The 22,816-nt window shown below is 45.0% G+C and overlaps 1 protein-coding gene across 4 annotated transcripts in view; it reads right to left on the reverse strand.

Moving 5' to 3' along the window:
- The window catches only part of MTG1 (mitochondrial ribosome associated GTPase 1), an 86,023-nt gene that overhangs the window by 48,742 nt on the left and 14,465 nt on the right, over nt 1–22,816 (reverse strand). For 2 of the 4 annotated variants that reach the window (XM_029609603.1, XM_029609604.1), the window contains exons 2-4: nt 21,246–21,349; nt 9,018–9,082; nt 5,164–5,268 (exon numbers count right to left, since the gene is read on the reverse strand). In XM_029609603.1, the coding sequence (XP_029465463.1) occupies nt 5,164–5,268; nt 9,018–9,082; nt 21,246–21,348 (273 nt within the window). In that variant the 5' untranslated portion in view covers nt 21,349. Of the gene's footprint in view, nt 1–5,163; nt 5,269–9,017; nt 9,083–21,245; nt 21,386–22,816 lie in introns of all 4 variants that reach the window. The other 2 variants (XM_029609601.1, XM_029609602.1) reach the window with 1 other exon arrangement.

Consider the following 22,816-nt stretch of genomic DNA (forward strand, 5'->3'; position numbering starts at 1 on the left):
ATCCACAGACGAAACTACAGCACAAACAAATGCCAATCAGCCATGGACAAACGGATGTTTCTGACCGGATAAAGCCATAACGCACCGAACACTTTCAAACACCTAAACCAATCCTTTCCAGCTACAATACAACACACCCTTCACAATCTCGCCAGCGTCCATCAACTAAAATCAAATGTCTAACTAGCCCTCACAGAATCCACTCCAGCAGTTCCAGCATCCATCCTAGCAGATTCCGCACGTATTCGGTCACCTCTAGCAAACCAGCATATAATGACACACAGCCATTCCATCCCCATACTCAAGAGAAAACCCAGAAATAACTCTCCACCAGACCCCATTCAGACACCCAGACAACAAAGACTCATCAACATCATGACATCTCCCATTACACAACTCCTCGGCCTTTCATTATTCACTTTAACCTTATTCAATGCACAGTCACTGTCCAAAAAAATGCACCTTCTAAATGATTACCTAATTGACAACAACCCTGACATATGTGCAATAACTGAAACATGGCTAAAACCCACGGACATATCATTAACAAACCAACTACCTACACAATCCTTCGACCTCTTCTCAATACCTAGACCGAAAAAGAAAGGAGGAGGAATTCTACTTGCTGCAAAAAAAACAATTGGGTATAACACTACAACAATCATACTCCACCTCAAAACTTGAATGCTCCATATTCAAATCGCAACATCTACAAATATTCCTCATCTACGCCACACCAGGAACGCTAGAGACTAACCCCTCCCCTCTAATAGAGATGATAGCCAAACATCTAAATTCAGACAAACCAACCATCATACTGGGAGACTTCAACATTCACGTAGACTCCACCCCTCAATCCACTAACTGCGAAACCTTCCTTACCTCCCTCAGTCACCTTGGATTCACACAAATAATCAGCGGGCCCACTCACAAAGCAGGTCATACATTAGACCTCATATTTATCAACGAGAGCTGGTCCATCCATACAAATCCCACCTGCACGCCTATCCCATGGTCAGACCACCAGCTTATAGACACAACCCTCAAAATGAAAAACACACCTCCTCCAAACATCTCCAAAACCACCATTCATTTCAGGAAACCATGCGCACTGGAGTTACTCAACAAACAATGCTCCAAAGACCTCAAACAAATTGACTTCTCAGACGCCAACACAGCCACCACTTCATGGATCAAACTCACGAACAAAATAGCGGATCAACTCTGCCCAACCTCCTCAAAAGAAATCCAACCGACACGAGACAACAGAAAACCATGGTTCACCCCAGAACTCAAAACCCTGAAACAGAAATTACGAAACAAAGAACAAAGCTGGAGAAACAACCCTTCTCCCACATCCAGACTTGACTACAAAGCCACCCTCAACACCTACAGAAACGCCATACACAAAACAAAAAAGGACTTCTATGCAAAAAGAATTCATAACTTCATCTTCGACTCGAAGGCTTTATTCTCCTACGTCTCATCACTCACCAAACCAACACCACCATCCATTCCAGACCACCTAGCGCTCAGTAAGGCCAACGAACTAGCCACCTACTTCAAAACAAAAATCTCAAACCTCACCCTCTCCCTTACAACCCACCAAACGCTTCCAACACCTCATAGCACATACCAACTCACTCTGAATTCTAGACTAGAGTAATTCGAGCCCACATCAGCCATGGAGATTGAAAACTTACTTAAAAAAATTAAACCATCGGCACATCCCTCGGACCCACTCCCTACTAATTTGCTCACTGCCATCTCTAGCACCGTCGCAAAACCTATTGCAGAAATCATCAATACCTCCTTAGCCATGGGCACAGTTCCTAATCAGCTAAAACTTGCAATCCTCAAACCCCTACTGAAAAAACCAACTGCATCACCCATGGACCCAGCCAACTACAGACCCATTGCAAACCTGCCCCTGATCTCCAAACTGATGGAAAAAGCGGTAAATAAACAACTTTCCGAATACCTCGAGGAGCACAACATTCTTTCCCCGGCACAATATGGTTTTCGCAAATCTCGAAGCACAGAGTCCCTTCTGCTTTCCCTCACTGATAATTTACTTTTGAACCTGGAGAAAAAACAGTCATTCTTACTGGTCCTACTAGACCTATCTTCAGCGTTCGACACGGTAAATCACTCACAACTCCTAGAACAACTATCAAACATAGGAATCAAAGGCACAGCCCTCTGTTGGTTCAAATCGTTCCTATCCAACAGGTTTTACAAGGTCAGAATCAACAACAAGGAATCTGACCCCATCCTATCAGACCAAGGCGTACCACAAGGTTCATCCCTCTCCCCTACCCTGTTCAACATTTACCTCCTCCCCCTCTGCCATTTGCTATCTCAACTCAAGCTTACTCATTATCTCTATGCAGACGACATCCAGATCCTAATCCCCATCACAGAATCAATTCAAAAAACCTTCGTCTACTGGGAGAATTGTCTTAAACCAATTAAACAACTACTCTCCAGCCTAAACCTGATTCTAAACTCCAGCAAAACAGAGCTGCTACTAATCTCACACAACCTGAACAACCACCCACCTAGTCTGGCACAAACCACATCTTTAAACATGGAGCTCTCTGCAGACGTCAGGAATTTAGGTACTTGGCTTGACAATCAACTTAACCTTAAAAAATTCATAAACACAACCACCAAGGACTGCTTCTTTAAACTACAGGTCCTAAAGAAACTAAAGCCACTCCTTCACTTCAATGACTTTCGCCTCGTTCTTCAATCCATTATTTTTTCGAAACTTGATTACTGCAACTCAATCTTACTGGGCCTCCCCTCCAACAGCATCAAACCCCTACAGATGGTACAAAACGCCGCAGCCAGAATCCTAACTAACACTAATAGAAGAGACCATATTACCCCCCATCTTGAGCTACCTCCACTGGCTACCCATCAAACAGAGAATCATATATAAAACCTTAACCATTATCCATAAAACAATTCATAACGTCGCACCTATATCTCTACAAACCCAACTTCGCCTACAATCATCGGCCAGACCCATCAGAAGTGCCTACAAAGGCACATTAGTCGCAGTTCCCGCCAAATCAACGTTAAGAAAAAGAGCACTATCCACTGCGGGACCACATCAATGGAATGCGCTCCCACCAGACATAAGACTCGAACCCAATCTACCAGAGTTCAAAAAAAGGTTAAAAACCTGGCTCTTCAGGCAAGCATTCCAATTCCCAGAGTGAAACTAGGCACCTCCTCCTGTCTTTCAGATCCAACCATTGCAAGGTGTCACAAACACATTGACACTCAATTTCATACACGGACTTGATTATTCACAATATCTATTTATTTAAGTCATCCTTTTCATATTATATTATTTAACCGATTACTTGCAGACTATTTACGCTACCAAAGTGCCTTGTAAAACGTGAACACGAATAATGTTATAATAATATTATAGGTTTGTTAAATACTATTGTTACTTTCACTGTTCCTTGTAATAATGTTCAATAGTTGATTGTTGTCATTCTATGTTCTATGTAAAAAACCCCAGTCTAATCTACCAGACCAGGGCAACCTTTTCGTTACATGTAAACCGGACTGATTTGTATTGCATACAGGAATTCCGGTATATAAAAATTAAAAATAAATAAAATAAAATAAATAAGGAACAGGTGCTGGCGCCAGCTTCTTTTTCGCGGCTAAGGGGTTGTCGGACGGCCCTTCCCCACTGGCAGAACAATCTGAGTAAAGGCTGACATGCTTAAGGAGCAATTGTGGCAAACCAACCCATGGACCATTTTCCCCTCAGAGGGAATTTTAAAACACAGCACAGCACCAGGAACAACCCGTGCTGAGCTGCCCAGCCACCCATAACAGTAATGGCAGAAGCTGGCCGTCCTCAGTTTCCTTAACTTTTCTTTCTTTTAAAAAACAACTTTTATCAAAATTTTCAAGGCTGGAACATAGGGCTGAGAAATAACAAGAGAGAATTAACCTGAGCCTACAGCTGCCTCAGCAGCCTCGTGAAGGGATCTGAATCACCACATTTACACCCCAGGGAAGCAAGGAGCGAGCGTACAAAAGGGTCACCGACCCCCGGCTCATTTACCTCAACCAACAGGTAAGAATCCACCCGGACCCAAAAACCCTGTGGGAGGAAGGCTCGTATCCCCAATTTAGTCTCCTGACTGCAGGCTTTGCACCATCTATCATCTGCTGGAGAAAGAGAAATACTGAGGAACTGCACGTGGAACACGTGATTTATGTAGCAGGTTCAGTAAAACTTTCTATCTGCTGGCAGGGATGCAAAACTCAGGAGTCTGGACTGATCTGGGTAAGTACAGGGAACACTGAATTTAGTCTATTGTTTTTCTAATACTGAACACCATTACTGTGCCCAATGAGGGAGTAATTTTATAACAGGCTGCATAAACTGGCAGACTGTTATATGCCCAAGTTACATCAGTTTTCAAAACAAACATTTGTGTGTATCCCAGCAAAAACTATGCACGTACAATTATAACTTAATTTGGTGCTTTGCTAAGAGAATTTACACCCATACACACGTTTTAAAATCAAAAAGTATGTGCATAAGTCCCAGCCTTTGCCCAGACTTCAACCATGTGTGTAAAAGTACATATATATAATGTGTATGCACAAAAGTTTTATGACGCTATTGGTTGCACAATTGTCTAAAGGGCCATTTCTCTAGGTAAAGCACTACTTTTCCTGGAAAAGTCCAATTGAAAATTACTCTCTTTATGTGAAGAGAGAGAGAGTTCAGGAATCCTGATGAAAAGCAATGGAATATGGTGGGGGATGGGTACTGTCCAGAAATGTCTTGGTGACCTAGGAGGCCAGATATTCAGGCAACAGCTAATGCAAATATTGGTAGTCATTCAAATTATTAGAAAGTGTTGTGGTTAGATATGAGAAGGCAATCTTATATACTTAGCATGCCTAAGAAGGTAGAGTAGAAAGGAGTTAAGATGACAAAAACATTTCTTGAATAAGGTGTGATATCTTACAAGCGGTTATACTCTTATGGCTGGCAGCTGGGATATATCCCTAGCACTGTGGCTAGGAATAATTGCGCAGACTGGATGGGCTGGTTGATCTTTGTCTCCATTTATAGTGTTACCTTACTGTTTCTAAACTCCACCACTGCCATACCTGCTTCTCTGTGAGATCAGCCAAGTCCATTTTGTTCAGTAGAAGTAAGTGAGGTCTGATTCCCAGGTTCTCATGAAAGAGAGGATTACGGCCAGAGAGTGGGATGTGGCACAGTCAAAGAAACACAACACATGAAAATGCATGTCCTCAAGCAACCCCCTAGAGCTACATAACTGGGCCCATTTCCTTCTTCTTTGAAGAATGGGCATCATGATGCTGCACAATTTCTTAGGTGGAACCTCTTTAGGAAAGCGGCGCCAGCCATGCCGACACTGGGCAAATATCGTCCTACATCGGGGTGGCATAAGGAACTCTGTGATGGATTATTTTGATCACTTAGTGTTAAATGCTTGAGGGGGCATGTGATAAATTAGTGTTTGACAGCCCTAATCTTTAGCAGATGAGTCACACAGCTTTTAGTGAATGATTAGCCATGAATGTATAAACAGAATTCTGCTTTCCTACTTCTTACACACTGCCCCTCCTTCCAGCAGGCACTACAAATGGAGCAGATAGTAAAACAGCTGCGTTGGTTTGTGAGCTCCTAAGATTGCTGGAGTCCTATTTTTAAGCACTTGTGAATTAAGTTGCAAGTTTAATTGGGCCCGATTTATGTTCTCTCATGCTTGATCTTAAAAACTATTTGAGCTCCAAACCGAAATCAATTAAAAGCTTCCATCTTTTTTGCACATGCATGGCTGACATATTATGAGGGGTCATTTTCAAACTCCCCATCTAGGTGTAAAATCCACAAGTACTTGGTATCCCTCAACCTTCTACTTAGTTTTGAAAGCATGCGTGAACTTTCCCTTTGTAAAATGTCCATGGATACAAAGCACTTGCGTATTTTACAACTGCTTTTTGGTGTGGGTGAAATTTCAATAGAAAATAGCACGTGTGGGTCGGAAAATAATTCAGGCTTCTTGTATTTTCCTCTCCTGACCTGCGCACACCACTGGGAATGCCTCCTCGCAGTCTGGCTCAAAGTCTGTGCACCATGGAAGACGGCGTGTGCTTTCAGCCGGAGTAAGGGAGGACAATCTTCAGATAGACAAGTTACCTGGGTAGGTCACTATTTTCCGGGTAAATGGTTTGGAGAATTGCCCTCCATGCGTGAGTTGTGCATGATAATCTAAGACCAAACTAGTCTTGCCCCTAGCCCATCCAACTACATTTTCCTTACATGTCAGCACCTGATACCACTCACTACTGATAAACATGCAAGTTTGCTTGCTCGTGCACCTCAGTTGATGAGAATGAGAGAATTATCAACATTAGATGTTTCGAGGGATGGGGTGGAGGGTGAAGGGTGTCTCAAAAGGTTATTTTGTTTGTACATTCCACACATCTCTTATCCCAACTATCTTGCTGTGCTGCTTTCTGAAAACAGAGGTCAAATGCAGCATGTAGGCATGTACCAGCCTTTCTGGAAAGGAAGAAAATCTCAAAACCCTTGTAATGTAATTTACGGTAGCTGTCAGTAGTTCAAACATTGAAATGTGTAAGACTTTGTAGCGTATATTTAAGGCTCCATTCACAAGGAACTCTCTTTATGAGAACCTTAAATATACGCTACAAAGTCTTACACATTTCAATGTTTGAACTACTGACAGCTACCGTAAATTACATTACAAGGGTTTTGAGATTTTCTTCCTTTCCAGAAAGGCTGGGACATGCCTACATGCTGCATAAAGAAAGACTTCCTCCATTTTGCACCCATAAAATAAATCTTTGAAACAAGATACAAGGCAAGCAAGATAAGTCACACTGAATTTGGCAGCAGATTATGCTAGTTCTGGGTAGATGGAGGTATTGGATGGATTTGTGTGTTCTTTGAAGAGGATGTTATGAGGTATATAGATCAATTCTTACTTAGTATCCCAGAGAAAATAATCTTAAAAAATGGAAGCCTTGCATTTAGAATTAGCCCTCAAATAGCCTCACATTTTACCATGTCAGTTTATATATACACAGTGCCTTTCATTTAAATGAAGTAGTGCTATACAGCAATGTTTTTCAAGATGACCCTGGAGTGCACCCTAGCCAGTCTGGTTTTCAAGATATCCACAATGCATGGATCTTTCTATCATGCATATTCATTGTGGATATCTTGAAAACCAGTCTGGCTAGGGTGCACTCCAGGGTCATCTTGAAAAACACTGCTGTATAGCACTGCCTCATTTTAAATGAAAGGCTCTTTGTACAAATAAACTGAAATAGTAAAACTAGTGAAACGATGCTGTACAACCTCTGACTAATCTACCTTGAAAGTCAAATGACTCCACTAAAGACAGTGGTGAAAATCAGAGTCCAATTGGAAATCGCTGTTTTAGTTCTCATTTTTTCAGTCCTGCTTTCACAGAATGAAAAATAAAAATACAAATAAAAATAGTAATAACATACGAAAAGACTTTCAAACACTGTTTTCTGGTTTGCCCCTGGCTCACAGGCGGTAAAACTTCAGCTGTCCTTTGTGATAAATCACATTTATGCCAGCTTCTGTGACTAGACAACCCTTTAAAATGTGTTTATTAAATATGTGGACTACCTCCATCACGATACCGTAAGGCAATTTACAGCCATGCGTTTTCCCGATCCCAGCCTCACACATCTCAGCCAGGGAGCAGAGTGGTGGCAGCTGCTGAGCCACCCTGGCAGAAGAGAAGTGATAGTAACTGGGTTGGGCCTGGCTAGGAAGTAGGGAGCAGAGCAATGACAAAGAGCGTAGGGCTAGAGGGCAATCTCCTGCCATTTTGTTGTGAGAGGCAAAATTCTATGGCAGTTGCTGTAGCATTACAGCAAACTGGGGCCCTGGATTGTAGGGTATTTTCTCCTGTACGTGCAGCCCCTTGCTGTCCACTGATGCTATCGGAGAGCTACAGTAGGAGCATGCAGTTCTCAGGAGAAGGAATAATGTTGGGTAGGGGATGGTGGAAAGCAAAAGTTCTCTCTCCTGGAACATGAGAAAGAACTATGTGACTTAGAACCAATGCAGGAAGTATTTCTTCACTGAGAGGGTGGTGGATGCCTGGAATGCCCTTCCGGGGGAAGCGGTGAAGACTAAAACTGAGAAGGATTTCAAAGGGGCATGGGATAAACACTGTGGATCCCTAAAAGGCTAGAGGATGGGAATAAATAAAAAAGCTAAACCGGCACGGAGCGGCAGTTCCTACCCTTAAGAGAAAGATGGTGGTAACCTGCATGGAGCAGCAGTTACTACCTTGGGAAGCTTGCTGGGCAGACTAGATGGACCATTTTGGTCTTTTATTGCCGTCATTACTATGTTACTATGTGACAAATGGTTTTTAATTAAAATGTTATTTTCTTCTTTTGAGTGCAAACAGTGGAATTGATTCCGAGCCCTTGAGGACCTCAAACAGATCAGGTTTTTAGGATATCCCTAAGGAATATGCAGAAGATATATTTGTATGCAACAGAGGCAGTGTGCATTCAAATCTCTCTCATGCACATTCATTAAAGATATACTGGAAACCTGACATGTTTGTGGCCCTTGCGGCCTCAGAATGAATACCACCGACACATAGGGTTCCATAGGAGGAGCAAATCAGCATAGCTGATGTCTAACTTGCAGGTAAGGGGATCAAATATAAGGATTTTTTAAAGTGCTGTGTTGGCAGAAATCTGTGCCATGCATCCCCAGAGAGTGAGCATCCGTTTCTCCTAACCTGCCAAGGAACTGCTTTCTGCCTCTTCAATCACAGACTTGCGTGTTTAATTTAACTTGAAATCGTGAAAATAGCAAACTAATACTACAGCTTAAAGAAGCAACACCAAAACCACAACTCACAAAATGAAAGACCTGTTAAAAAAAAAACTATCACACAGAAGGATATTCTGGCATCATGAACTTCAATTATACAGTCCACATTCTTCAGGCTAGCTTTCATTTGTTTTAGCCCTGCAAGATAAAAAAAACAAAACATGGCAACTGTAAAATATGCTGCATGCTTTAAAGTATTTAGTTTATTTTTTGGAGCCTATTTTCTGATATATATTGATATTAGCAGAAAACATTTTAAAATGTTCCCTGATTTTTACTTAAAGAAATGATAGCCTCCATTTGACTGAGTTTGCTCCAAACTCGCAAGAAGGCATTTGTGGTGGCAGTTCCAGCAGTTCTCATTTCTCCACTTTCTTTAAATGAAAAGATCACTAATAGTGTTAAACATAGCCTGTGACCTGCCTTCCTGCATACATGCTTGTGTGACCTGAGAGGGAGGATGAAGGGCATCAGTACTGACAGACAGCAGCGTGAGCAACAGAGCTACTGCCATGAAATACCAACAGGAAGTTCCATAAAACTAAGATGGAGAAATTACTACTTACCTGATAATTTCCTTTTCTTTAATAAGGGCAGGTGGATCCAGAACCAGTGGGTTATCCACCTCTACCAGCAGATGGAGACTGAGCAAAGCTGGCATCACGTTATATAGACCCCTGCACAGACATTAGCTTGCCAGTATTCTCTGCAAAAACCAATTGTGGACAAACTAACAAAACTTTATTATTAACAGATAACCATTCTAGCACTTAGCCAACCAGAAATCACTGAGCTCCGATAAAGAGTGTAATAACACCAGTCTAGGGACTGGAGTAACACTTTCCATTAACCTCTGGAACATGCAGCCTCACAGGAGAACAAAAGTGCAACCATCTGGCAGCCAAGGGCAGGAAGGTAGATCCACCTGTCCTTATTAAAGAAAAGGAAATTATTAAGTAAGTAGCAATTTCTTCTCTCTTAGCATAAAGACAGGTAGATCCAGAACAAGTGGTGTGTACCAAAGCTACTCCCGAACAGGGCAGGAGGCTGCCCGCGGTCTGATCAACACTATATGTGCAAAGGTTGTATCCTCCTGGGCATGCACAATCATGTAGTAATGCCTGGAAAAAACCGTGTAAGAAGAACCACGTCGCAGCTCGGCAAATGTCGACGGGAGACAAAAAAATGTAATCTCTGCCCATGACACTGCCTGAACCCCAGTGAAATGAGCCTTAACTTGACCAGGCAACGGCTGCTCAGCATCCACATATGCGCTCGTGACTACCTCCTTAATCTAGCGGGCTATTGTAGCCCGCAACACTGGCTCACCCTGTTTACTCCTCCCGTGGAGAACAAACAGGTGATCCGTCTTCCTGAGAGGTTTAGAAACCTCTAAATACCACAAGATTTGCCTTTTGACATCCCAGGGCTGTATCAGGCAATATTCCTCTGCATTTCTTTCCTTTTCCAACAACGGCAGGGAAATTGACTGATTCAAGTGAAAATCGAAACCACTTTTGGCAAAAAGCAAAGGAACAGCACGCAGATGTATTAACCCAAGTCACCTGTAGAAAGAGCTCCCGACAAGACAAGGCCTGCAGTTCAGAAATCCTACACGCTGAACAAATTGCCACAAGAAACACCGTTTTCAAGGTCAGTAACCTCAAGGAAAGGCTACGCATCAGTTGAAGTGGGACCTGCCAAAAAATGCAAAACCAGATTAAGATTCCACAAAGGCACCAGCATCCGCAAGGGAGGATGAACGTGCTTCACCTCTTAAGAAATGGGCCACATCTGAATGAGCCAACAAAGGTCTACTACCAGTCACCTGATTTCAAACAGGCAAGAGCTACCACCTGTAACTTTAATGAATTAAGGGCTGACCCTTTAACTCAATCCATCCTGCAAAATTCCAAAATGAGCGGGTCTTAACTGAATGAGGAGGAACACCTCGATCTTCACACCAACCCTCAATCACTCGCCAAACCCGCACATAGGCTAAGGAAGTGAAGAACCTTCTCGCTTGTAGCAAGGTGGCAATCACTGCAGCAGAATATCCACGCTTCAATAACTGAGCCTCTTGTGATCCGAAAATCATAGAGGAGAGTTCACCAGAAGCCTTCACAAATCTGCATACCACAGTCTTCTGGGTCAATCTGGTGCCACCAGAAGTACCATTCCAATGTGACTCTCGATCCTCCGACTCATTCTGCCCAACATGGGCCATGGAGGAAAGGCATACGGTAGTTTTCCCTCTGGCCACTGTTGCATGAGGGCATGGATGCCCAAGGACTTTTGATTTCTCCTGTGATTGAAGAAGCGAGAAACGTTTGCGTTGTGAGAAGTTGCCAACATGTCCGGAAATGGGAGGCCCCAACAATCCACTATGAGTGGAATGCCTCGTTTGACACTTCTCAAACTCCTGGATCCAGACTCTATCTGCTGAGAAAGTCGTCTCTTACATTGTCTTTTCCTGCAATGTGCGAGGCCAAGATCTCCTGAAGATCATTTTTGCCCATTCCATAAGCTGGGCCATTTCTTGCGACACTTGCTGGCTCTTGGCTCCTCCCTGGTGACTGATGTAAGCCACAGTAGTCACATTGTCTGAAATTATCCTGACTGCTCGACCCTGCAATCGGTCACCAAATTGCAGACATGCCAACTGGACAGTAAGGGTTTCCAGTCGATTAATGCTCCAGAGAGACTCTTTTGTTCTCCATCGCCCTTGTAATGTCAGTTCCTGACAGTGAGCTCCCCAATCTTGGAGGCTCGCATCTGTCATGAGTACTAGCCAGTCCAGTGAACTTAGGGAAACCCTCTTCCTTAGATGATCCCCTTGCAATCACCAATGCAAGTATACGTAGGTTTCCATCGGTAGATGGAGCTGAATCGAATAGTCCTGAGTGTGTGAGCTCCAACTAGCCAGCAGAGTGCACTGAAGGGGTTGCATATGCGCCTTTGCCCATGGCACCACCTTCAGGGTTGCCACCATCAATCCGAGTACCAGTAGATAAGACCACAGTGTCGGGTGTATAGGTGTTCGAGAATAGATGCACCTGCACCATCAGCTTCTGAATACGGCCTTCTGGCAGGAACACCCCGCCCTGCTTTGTGTTGAACCGAACACTGAGATACTCTAAGGACTGGGATGATTGAAGATTGCTCTTGGGCAGGTTCAACATCCAACCTAGCTCCTGCAACAAGGAAATCACCTTGTGCGAGACCTGCAGGCTCTCTTCTAGACTCTTGGCCCGAATCAGCCAATCTTCTAAGTACAGGTGAACCAGAATCCCATCCTCTCTCAACTCTGCCACTACCGTCACCATAACTTTGGGAAAGGGATCTGGGCGCAATGGTCAAACCAAAAGGCAGCGCTCAAAACTGATGGTGTCCAAAAACTGCGAAACACAGAATTCGTTGATGCTCAAACTGGATGGGAATATGAATGTATAGCTCTGACAAATCTAGAGACATCAGAAACTCTTTCGACTGAACTGCCATTATCACTGAGTGTAAAGCTTCTATGCGAAAACAAATCACCCGCAAAGGATGGTTAACCCTCTTGAGATCTAGGATAGGGCGAAAAGAGTCCTCCTTGGGCACAATGAAATAAATGGAATATCAGCTAGCATTTTCTTGTGATGTGGCACTGAAACTACACCCTGCAGGCTGAGGAGCCTTGACAATGTACACTCCACTGCTTGTCTCTCCTGTGGAAAGTTGCAGATAGACTCCATGAAAATGTCCTGGTAAACACTGCGAAGTCCACTGGTCTGACATGATCTCAACCCACCTCCCATAAAAAAAGAAAAAGCTAATTTAACAAAGAGAAACCAATGCAGGTAGGTTTTCTTTGAAAATGAGTGCCAAGTCTGCATGCTAAAAGCTTCCATATGCTTTAAATCTGCTCTTTTTTACAGGTGACAGAGGGGTACAAATAGGGCACTTGTGAAAATAAGTACACAATTTTTTTTTTTTAAACTAATATATGGTCAGAAGAGCATTATGAAGAGCTTCCAAAGCCAGTCCTGGAGATCCCAAAGCCAGTCAGGATATTCATAATGAATATATAAGAGAAGTCTGCCTACATGGCAGACCCAGTGTATGCATATTTCTCTCACGTATATCTATTGTGGAGAACCTGAAAACCTGGCTGTCTGAAGGATCCCAAAGACAGGCGTGGGAAGCTTGTAATCCGTCCAAATACCAGGGCTGTCTGTTGGAGGCAAAATGAGAGAGCCACATTAGGGATACCTGCTAGCCTTTGTGTGCAAGTTAAGGCTCTTAAAGCACTCTGAGGCCGATGTAATAAGGCATCCTAAGATTACTGCGCCTTGTTACTACCATGACAGCACATTTTTAGTGCGCTAAAATTACTTCCAATGTACGTGTTTTAGCACACCAAAAATGTGTACTAATTTGAGCACATGTTCCATGTCAATGCATGGAGATCAGCTGCATATAAAATTATTTCCAATGCAGAACAATGTGATAAAAATTAGCACAGATTATTTACTATTGCCTTAGGGGGGGTGAAGTAAAGTTTTAACTTTCATTTACTAATACAAGAAATTAATGGAAATTTAAAAATAAATAAATAAATAAATAAATAGAAATCAGTTAACCACAGACCTGGGGGACACTGGACATAAAATTCCCAGTTTGGGACCCCAAATCCAGGAAACCAGAGTCCAGATTCCTTCCTTGCAGCTAGCACCCCACTCACCTACATACTATTTTAAAAATGGCCAGCAGGGAAAACGAGAGCCATTCTACAAGAAAGGGGGTGGGGGAGTGCTGGGGGCTCTCTGGTCCCAGGACAGAGGGTTTCTGGTTTGAGGGTCCTGGGTCAGAGTCCCTTGGGCTTGGGGATCCCAGGCTGGAGCAAACAGCCATTAATTTTTCTTTTTTTTAACTCAATAGTCAGAGGTGTGAATGGAGAAATTACTTACCTGATAATTTCATTTTCCTTAGTGTAGACAGATGGACTCAGGACCAATGGGATTATGTTCCCCTGCCAGCAGATGGAGACGGAGTCAAATTTCAAAGCTGACATCACCCTAGATGCACTCTAGCAGTGACTTCAGCCCTTCAGTATTCTCTTCAAAAGCCACTGTGGACATACTACTGAAACAAAAACCCCAAAACGATTTAAAATATAATTAAAATATGATTAAAAACGGATAAACGCAACTGCGATTGGTTGAGTACAAACACTGAACCCCAGTAAGAATATAATTGCCCCGATCTAGGGATTGCATGACGGTTTACCCGTAATCTCTTGGAATAGATATCCACTCCACAGGCGAATCCTTGGCACTGTTCTTGGGTAGCTGTGGGTGGGATGCTGAGACCATCTGTCTACACTAAGGAAATCAAAATTATCAGGTAAGTAATTTCTCCATTTCCTAGCGTGTAGCCAGATGGACTCAGGACCAATGGGATGTACAAAAGCTATTCCCGATCGGGGCGGGTGGCTGCCCACGGTCCAGTTTACACCGCCCTTGCAAAGGCTGAATCCTCTTGGGCCTGTACATCCAGTCGATAGAACCTGGAGAAGGTGTGCAAGGAGAACCACGTCGCCGCTTGGCAGATATCGACAGGAGACAGCAGTCTAACTTCCGCCCATGAGACCGCCTGAGCCCTAGTGGAATGAGCTTTAACCTGAGAAGGTAATGGCTTTCCTGCCTCCACACAGGCTCCCGTGACCACCTCCTTAATCCAGAGAGCTATGGTAGCCCACAAAGCTGGTTCGCCCCTCTTCCTTCCACCGTGAAGGACAAACAGGCGGTCCATCTTTCGGACCGGTTTTGAAACTTCCAAATACCACATCAAAATGATGGAGGCGGCGATATTCTTACGCATCCTTGTGCTTATCTAGGGATGGCAATAAAATGAACTGAATCAAATGAAACTCCGAGACTATGTTGGGCAGTAAGGCTGGAACGGTACGAAGCTATAACATTCCAGGAGTCATCCGGAGGAAAGGTTCCCGACACAACAATGCCCGTAGTTCAGAGGTGAGACGTGCTGAGCATATAGCCACCAGAAACACTGTTTTCAAGGTTAATAAAGGCAAGGAAAAAGACTGCGCAGCAGCCGAAAAGAGGGCCCTGCCAAAAATTCTAATACTAGATTAGGATTCCACAAGGGAACAAGCCATTGTAGGGGTAGCGGAGGTGCTTCACCCCTTTCAGAAAATAGGCTACATCCGGATGAGCTGACCGGGGGGGGAGGGGGGGGGGAGGGGTCCATTCACCTCGCCCCTGAAACAGGAGAGCCCCACTATCTGGACCTTCAACCAGTTAAGGGTCAAAGCTTTATTCTAACCATCCTGCAAAAATGACAGAATTAGTAGGATCTTGACCACCCGAGAAGGGACACTATGTTCCTCACACCAGGCCTCAAATATTTTCCAGACCCACACATATGCTAGGGACATAGAGAACTTCCGAGCGCGGAGCAAGGTGGCAATTACTGCTGCAGAATATCCTCGCTTCATCAGGTGAGCTCTCTCAAGGGCCAGACACCCCTGTGCTTCCCACCCTGTGTGGTGGGAGGCACAGGGGAGTCTCCACCAGTAGTCTCTGTATGTCCGCATACCACAGATGCCTGGGCCAATCTGGAGGTACTAGTAGGACCAATCCCCTGTGGTGTTCGATTCTGTGATTGACCCTGCCCAGCAAGGACCCCGGAGGGAAGGCGTATAGCAACTCTTCTTTTGGCCAGGTCTGAACGAGAATGTCGATTCCCAGGGTTCACTGATCTCTTCTGCAGGGAATCTTCACATTGTGAGATGCGGCCAGCAGGTCGATGGACTGGAGACCCCAGCGATCTATCATCAGCTGAAACGCTTTGGCCGACAATGCCCACTCTCCTGGATCCAGATTCTCCCTGCTTAGAAATTCTGCTCTGATATTATCTTTTCCTGCAATGTGGGAGGCTGAGATCATCTGTAGATGTATTTCCACCCATTCCATAAGGAGATCTATTTCCTGTGAACTTTGCTGGCTTTTGGTTCCACCCTGGTGGTTGATGTAGGCTACCACTGATGCGTTGTCAGACATTACACGGACCACTTGACCCTGGAGTCTGACTGCCTGGGCTTCAAGGCGGTTGGTGTTCCACAGGGCCTCTTCCTCAGTTCCTGACTATGAGCTCCTCAGCCCCAGAAGCTTGCGTTTGTTGTGATGGCCAGCCAATTTGGAGAGGCAGGGGTACACCCCTGCTCAGATGAGCTTCCTGTAGCCACCACTGGAGCAGAGAGCATACTACCATCGGTAAGTGGAGGCGAATCAAATAGTCTTGAGACCGCGGGTTCCAACATGACAGTAGTGAGCATCGAAGTGGTCGCATGTGTGTCCTCACCCATGGCACTACCTCCAGGGTTGCCGCCAAACAGAGAACTTGGAGATAGCTCCACACTGTCGGGCCTATCGTGCTCATCAACTGACACACTTGGGACATCAACTTCCTTATCTGTGTGCTCGGAAGCAAGATCTTGCCCTGCTTGGTGTTGAACCAGATTCCCAGATATTCCAAGGATTAGGGGGGCTTGAGACTGCTGTGGTCCAGGTTTACACCCCGACTAAGTTCCTGAAGCAAGGAGGTCACCCTGTTGGTCATCCGGAAACTCTTTCACGGACTTGGCCCGGATCAACCAGTCGGTCCAAGTACAGGTGCACCAGGATTCCCTCTTTTCTCAATGCTGCCGCTACAACCACCATAATCTTGGAAAATATTCTGGGGTGGCAGCTAGGCTAAAAGGCAATGCCCAGAACTGATAATGGTGAGCTAGTACCACAAAGCGTTGGAAACTTTGGTGTTCTTGATGGATTGGAACACCTCAGATAGGTGCTGAGAGGTTAAGAACTCCTGATTATATGGTCATTATCACGGAGCGTAGGGTTTCCATGCGGAAATGATTCACTCGTAGATGTCGATTGACGCTCTTGAGGTCCAGGATGGAGGCGAAAGGATCCTTCCTTCTTGGGTATGACGAAATAAAGCCAACCCAGGGGCACATGTACTGGGATTATAGCCCTCATCCTGAGAAGCCTTAAAAGTAGTTTCCACTGCCTGCTTCTTGTGCTAGGAGTGGCAAGGAGACATCATGAATATGGCCCTAAGGACTGAGACCTCCCAAAGGGCCAAGACTTCTGAAATGTCGAGTTTATGTAGGGGTGAAAGTGTTGGGACCCCTGGATCGACCCCTCATAGGCAAGGGGTGCTGTAACTGCTTTCTCTTATCTTCTTGTAGCTTGGGAACTGGAGATTCGCCCCATTTACTGGCCAGCTTTTCCAATTCTCTTCCACAAAGGAGTGATCCTTTAAAGGACATCTTTGTTAAGATTTGCCTTGGAGGTTGCGTCTGCTGACCAATTCCACAGCCATTGCTGTCTTCTGGCCGCCACCACTGAGGCCACTCCTCTGGCCAAAGTACAGACTAGATCCGAGCCCGCGTCAGATAAAAAAGGTGAATTTGGGTTCCATAACTGCTCTGAAATTCACCCCCCCCCCCGCCCCGTCATCCACCTCCTCAGAGAGGAGTAGGCACGAACGAGCTACCAGGGTACAACAAGAAGCAATCTGTAAGGTCATTGCTACTGCGTCAAAGGCCTGTTTAAGGATGGACGCCATCCGTCTATCGTGCGTATCCTTTAAGGCTGCTCCTCCCTCCACTGGGATAGTTGTTCACTTAAGAGACAGCACAGACCAGAACATCCACTTTAGGGAATCACAAATGCTCTCTTACTGCCGGAACCAGTGGGTATAGAGCTTCTAACGCTCGTCCCCCTTTAAAAACTTGTTTCTGGGGCATCCCATTCCAGGTCAATCAACTACTGGATGGCTTCCAGTACTGGAAAGTAGCAAGAGGCTTTCCGTAGGGAAATCACAATTGGGTTCTTCTTTGGTTCAGTCACAGAGTCCGCCCCAGGAACTGCCAGCATCTTCAGGGTCTGGGAAACCAGGGCCGGCAATTCGTCTCTATGGAAAAACCGTAACATGGTCCGATATGGTTCTAAACCAGGGGTAATTTCCCCATCTTCCAAGAAATCTGTATCCTCCTCTTCGTCTGTGCCGTCCGGATCCCTGCCAGGGATAGACTTGGTGAGACGAGGCATGCCTCGAGGTCTGCCGATAGGACTGGGAGAGAGAGGGCTTACTGGCTGAGGTTCCGTCTGGTCAGGGGCAAGTAAAGGCCCTGTCCAGGGCCTTCAAGCCTGTATGAAGACTTGAAGGCCCTGGAAAAAAGTTTCACCCAAGAGAAGGCAGTTGGGTCCATGCCTAGCCCAGGAGGTACTGGGGTAGGTGCCCTGAATTTCCCTCTCCCATGGATGACCCAGTCCCGGGGATATTCAGATCAGGGGTACTTCCAGTTAAGGCTGTGGCTAACCCATCCTCTAAATGGGAAGAGCCAGGCTTAGCAAAGTCTGGGGAGGCCAACTCCCACAATTTCCTCATAGTGCCGACATAAGTTGGAATCCAGGTCAGACTGTGAGCCCTAATATGACAAGCAGCGAAGAGAAAGGTGCTTATGTTTCCTGGCTGCCAGAGCCACTGGCAGCGGTAAATGTGTGCTCTGTCAGCTTGTGCTTAAAGTTTTATGTGCACAGATTTCGGATGCCTAGGCGGATTGCAGTGAGGCATACACACAGTCTGTGCGCCCTGCTTTACCTGTATTTTGTGCTTAGTAGGTTGTGCGCTCAGTGCGTGCACAGAGCCGACGCACTGCGCTTACTGACGTTCTTTGGAGGGCGATACAGCACGCACAAAGATGCGCGCAAGAAAGCACCGCCACGGCCTACCATGCAATGTGCCAACCAAGCTTAAAGCGGGGCCTAGTCCAATCTGTGGGGGGAGGGGGGGTCCGCTTGGAAGCCCACTTCCCCTTACCCAACAGGATCAGGAATGATGTTGGTAGGGTGCGCAAGCTAGGAGACCGGAAGAAGTCTTATTGAGACCTCTCCAATTGTCTCTGAATTGGGAAGTAAATCTTCTCTCTCTCTTTTTTTTTTTTTTTTTTAATTACCTCGGCTCAGCGCTTACCGGCTGAGTACAGAGACAGTCTCCGGCTGCAGGGGGAGAGGGCTTTAGCCGTCATCACTGCACTCAGCTTCTTAAGCAGCAAATTCCACGCCGGGAACCAGCTACCAGCCCAGGGCACACCTCAGAGGGATCTCGGAATTCATCTTAGGAATTCTCAACTGGGGGAGGGACCTTCAGTTATCACCATAGGAGAGTGGGGTTCAAATTTTTTCTCCAATTTAAATGTAGAATTTCGCCTTCCAAAACGTAAAGCAATCCCCATAGGGAGAGGTACAAACACCATCTGCTGGAGACTGAGAAATATTGAAGGGCTGAGGTCACTGCAGGGGTATATCTAGGGTGACCTCAGCTTTGAAATCTGACTCCGTCTCCATCTGCTGGCAGGGAAGCATAACCCATTGGTCCTGAGTCCATCTGGCTCCATGCTAGGAAGTTAAAATTAACTTCCACCTCTAACCACTGAAGATAACAGTAGTAAAGATAGTGTACTATTTAACTTTACTATCATTTTTAGCTTTCCTGAGCTTTTAAGAGGGCAGACTTAGATGGGATGCACCACTGCCACTAGTTGTTGAGAAGAAGGAGAAGGAGTGGACCAAGTGCCACAGGCCCAGCAGAATAAGGTCAATCTGGCACAAGGGAGGGAGGGTGGCGGATCAGTTGCTCAGGAGGGAATGACTTGCAATGGGTGGGGAGGTTGAGTGATAGGTTGTTCAGGGGGGGAAGGGGGGGGGGGAATGTAAGTTGCTCTAGTGTGTATGAGTTGCAAGGGAGCTGGCAAGGGTATCAGCTACTCCATGGTGTAAGTTTCTGGTGGAGAAGGGTGTCAGTTGCTCCAGGATGCAGAGTTTTGCAGTTGTTGAAATGGGGAAGTACCTGGAGGAAGAACTAGAACAAGAGAGATGTGGAACAACAGTGGGCCAAATTAAAAGGAGCAATTACCAAGGCAACTAATCTATGTTAGAAAAGTAAAGAAAAGCAAGAGAAAAATGAAACCTATCTGGTTCTCTAAGGAAGTGGCTGATAAAATAAAGGGTAAAAGAACAGCATTTAAGAAATATAAAGGATCCCAAAGGGCATATCACAAGGAAGAATATCCGGTGGAACTGAGGGAGATGAAGAAAGTAATCAAGACAGAAAAAAGTCAAGCGGAAGAAAGGATTGCCAAAGAGGTAAAGCGAGGTAACAAAACATTTTTCAGATACAACAGAGAAAGGAGAAAAGTCCAAAGTAGTATAGTGAAATTGAAAGGTGAAAAGGATCAATGTGCGGAGAGAGAGACGAAGAAATGGCAGGAATATTAAACGAATACTTCAGTTCGGTGTTTACTAAAGAGGACCCTGGTTCTGGCCCAAGCGGGAAACTGACTGGCTTGGGTAACAGAACTCCTGTTTATTTAGGTACCTAGGCATGCAAAGATTTTTCTGTGTGGGGTGGCTTGCCATAGGTTCTAATTTTGCACTTTGTTATATACCAGGGTTATACTAAATATTACAGTACCACTGGTTGGTCTCTCCTGTGCCTCTCTCACACACACACACACTTCTTGCTAGTCAAGTTAGTGGCTGTAACTGCTCCAGCATGTGTGCGTAAAGTTGCTGGGGAGAAGCAGAGTGGGTGTGTATATGTGGGTAAGTGGCTCGGTGGAAGAGGAGTCATTTGCTACAGGGATACGTGCTGAAAATTAACCTCACATTTATTTATTTAACATGTTTTGTATACCGTCATTCGGTTTCGCCATCAGAACGGTTTACAGTAATCATATTGTAAATAAAGTTACATCAGGGTTTCTACAGTGATTATATTAGGTGAAACAATTAGGTAAACATAGTTGCAGGAGGTTGTGTGTTAGTTATTACATATTAAAAAGGTTCTCATGCGGCGTAGAGTGGGTTTTATGGTTGCGGTGAGACTCCACGGGTGGACAAGATGGTATAAATGTTGGATAGTTTGACTCATACCCTCCAAGTCTGTAATACACTGTCTGTTGCGTTTATTATTCTGCCAGGTTCTTCAGCATTTCAGTGCCTCAGAAACCACTTAAAAGCATTAGTGCCAACTAAAACAGATTCTTCAAAGCTGAAAAATAAGCAATTTAATAACTGCTTTCTAGGATGTGAAAGAGCCCACAGCACCCTCTGAAAGTCTCATGAATTTACCATGGGGCGCTGGAGTTGCATTTGCCCATCACAGATCCATGAGGCCCCAAAGGGCGTGCCCCCCTTGTCAGTGGCTTGGGCCCAGCACTCACCCTTCGCCATGTGACCTGGAAACCATTTGGCAATTTCTCGTTCTCCGAAGTGGAATGTTTCTCGGAAGGTGGAGGCCTGGAACAACACCCGCGACATCTTCATCCTGCATCAGTGGACAGTTACCAATGAAATGCGGCACCTGTGGGGACAGGAATGTGTGCGTGACACTGAAGTGCAATGGTGATGGGACTGCGTGCAATACAGAGACTGAACAAGGACAACAATGTGCAGACATGGGCGGCAACAGGACTGTAACATTGAAACTGGATGGGGACAGGAGTGTGTACGACACCCAGTGTTGCCAGATTTTATACAGGGTTTGTAGCTAGTGTCCCATCACAGGACCCCAAAAAACACACCTCAATTTATGGGCTTAAGTTAGTTACCTGTTCTCTCCTAATGTTAAACATCTCTGAAAGTCCAAGATTCCCTGTCAGGAGGTGGGGGGGGGGGGGGCAAGATTATCCCCTAAGCATTATTCAATAGTTAATTCAACATTTAAAATCCCTTTAACAGCACTAATAATTATACTGGAAGCAACTGATGCTTTACAATTTATCTTTTACAGATTAAAAAGGAGAAATTACTACTTACCTGATGATTTCCTTTCCTCTAAAGAAGGCAGGCCAATCCACACAAGGAGGTTATGCACCTCTACCAGCAGATGGAGACAGAGTAATGCTGACATCACAGACATATAGCCCTGTCCAAACATCCAGGATTCTCTGGAAAAGCCAAACTGTGGACAAACTGATTATACTTAAACATGACAACCACTCATGCTTCCATCTAATGGTGAACACTGAGCTCAGCCAAAAGAATTAACATGCACTAATCTTAGAGGTTGGTTATGTCACTTACCAGTCCTTCAAAACAGATTAATAGAAAACCCCCCCACAAATACTCTTCATCATCTGCATATAAGGGAGGAACGAAAAGCAATTAGGCAGCCCAGGGCAGGTTGTAGATTGGCCGCCTTCCTTAGAAGAAAGGAAATTATCAAGTAAATAGTAATTTCTCCTTACTCTGCTCTCAGGCAGGCCAATCCACACAGTGGGATGTACCAAAGCTACTCCCCAGAAAGAGCGGGAAGTTTGCCGCGGTCCTGTTAACATGTCCAAATGGAAATACTTGGAGAAAGTGTGTAAGGAGGACTACGTCGCTGCTCGGAAAATCTCTACAGAAGGCAACTGAAGCTCCACCCATGATACTGCCAGAAGGTGCCCTAACCTGACTAGGCAAGGGGACATCGGCCGTGCCCAACGAGCTATAGTTGTCGCATTGCTGGTTCACCTTGTTTACCTCTCCACCATGAAGCAAACACAGGATCAGACTTCCTGAAAGATTTAGTAATCTTTAAGTACCGCATCAGATTCCGCTTGACATCCAAGGTATGCAATAGAGGATACACATGCTCATCTCAATAGAGGATACACATGCTCAGGATACATCAAGCCTCAACCTTGTGCTCAACACTTCTAAAACCGAACTCTTACTAATTACTCCAGAAGGTAGTCCCATACTTCTCCAATCACAAAATATTCCACATATATCACACGCCAGAGATCTT

This window comes from Rhinatrema bivittatum, chromosome 7 (assembly GCF_901001135.1).
Source record: "Rhinatrema bivittatum chromosome 7, aRhiBiv1.1, whole genome shotgun sequence".
Taxonomy (NCBI): domain Eukaryota; kingdom Metazoa; phylum Chordata; class Amphibia; order Gymnophiona; family Rhinatrematidae; genus Rhinatrema; species Rhinatrema bivittatum.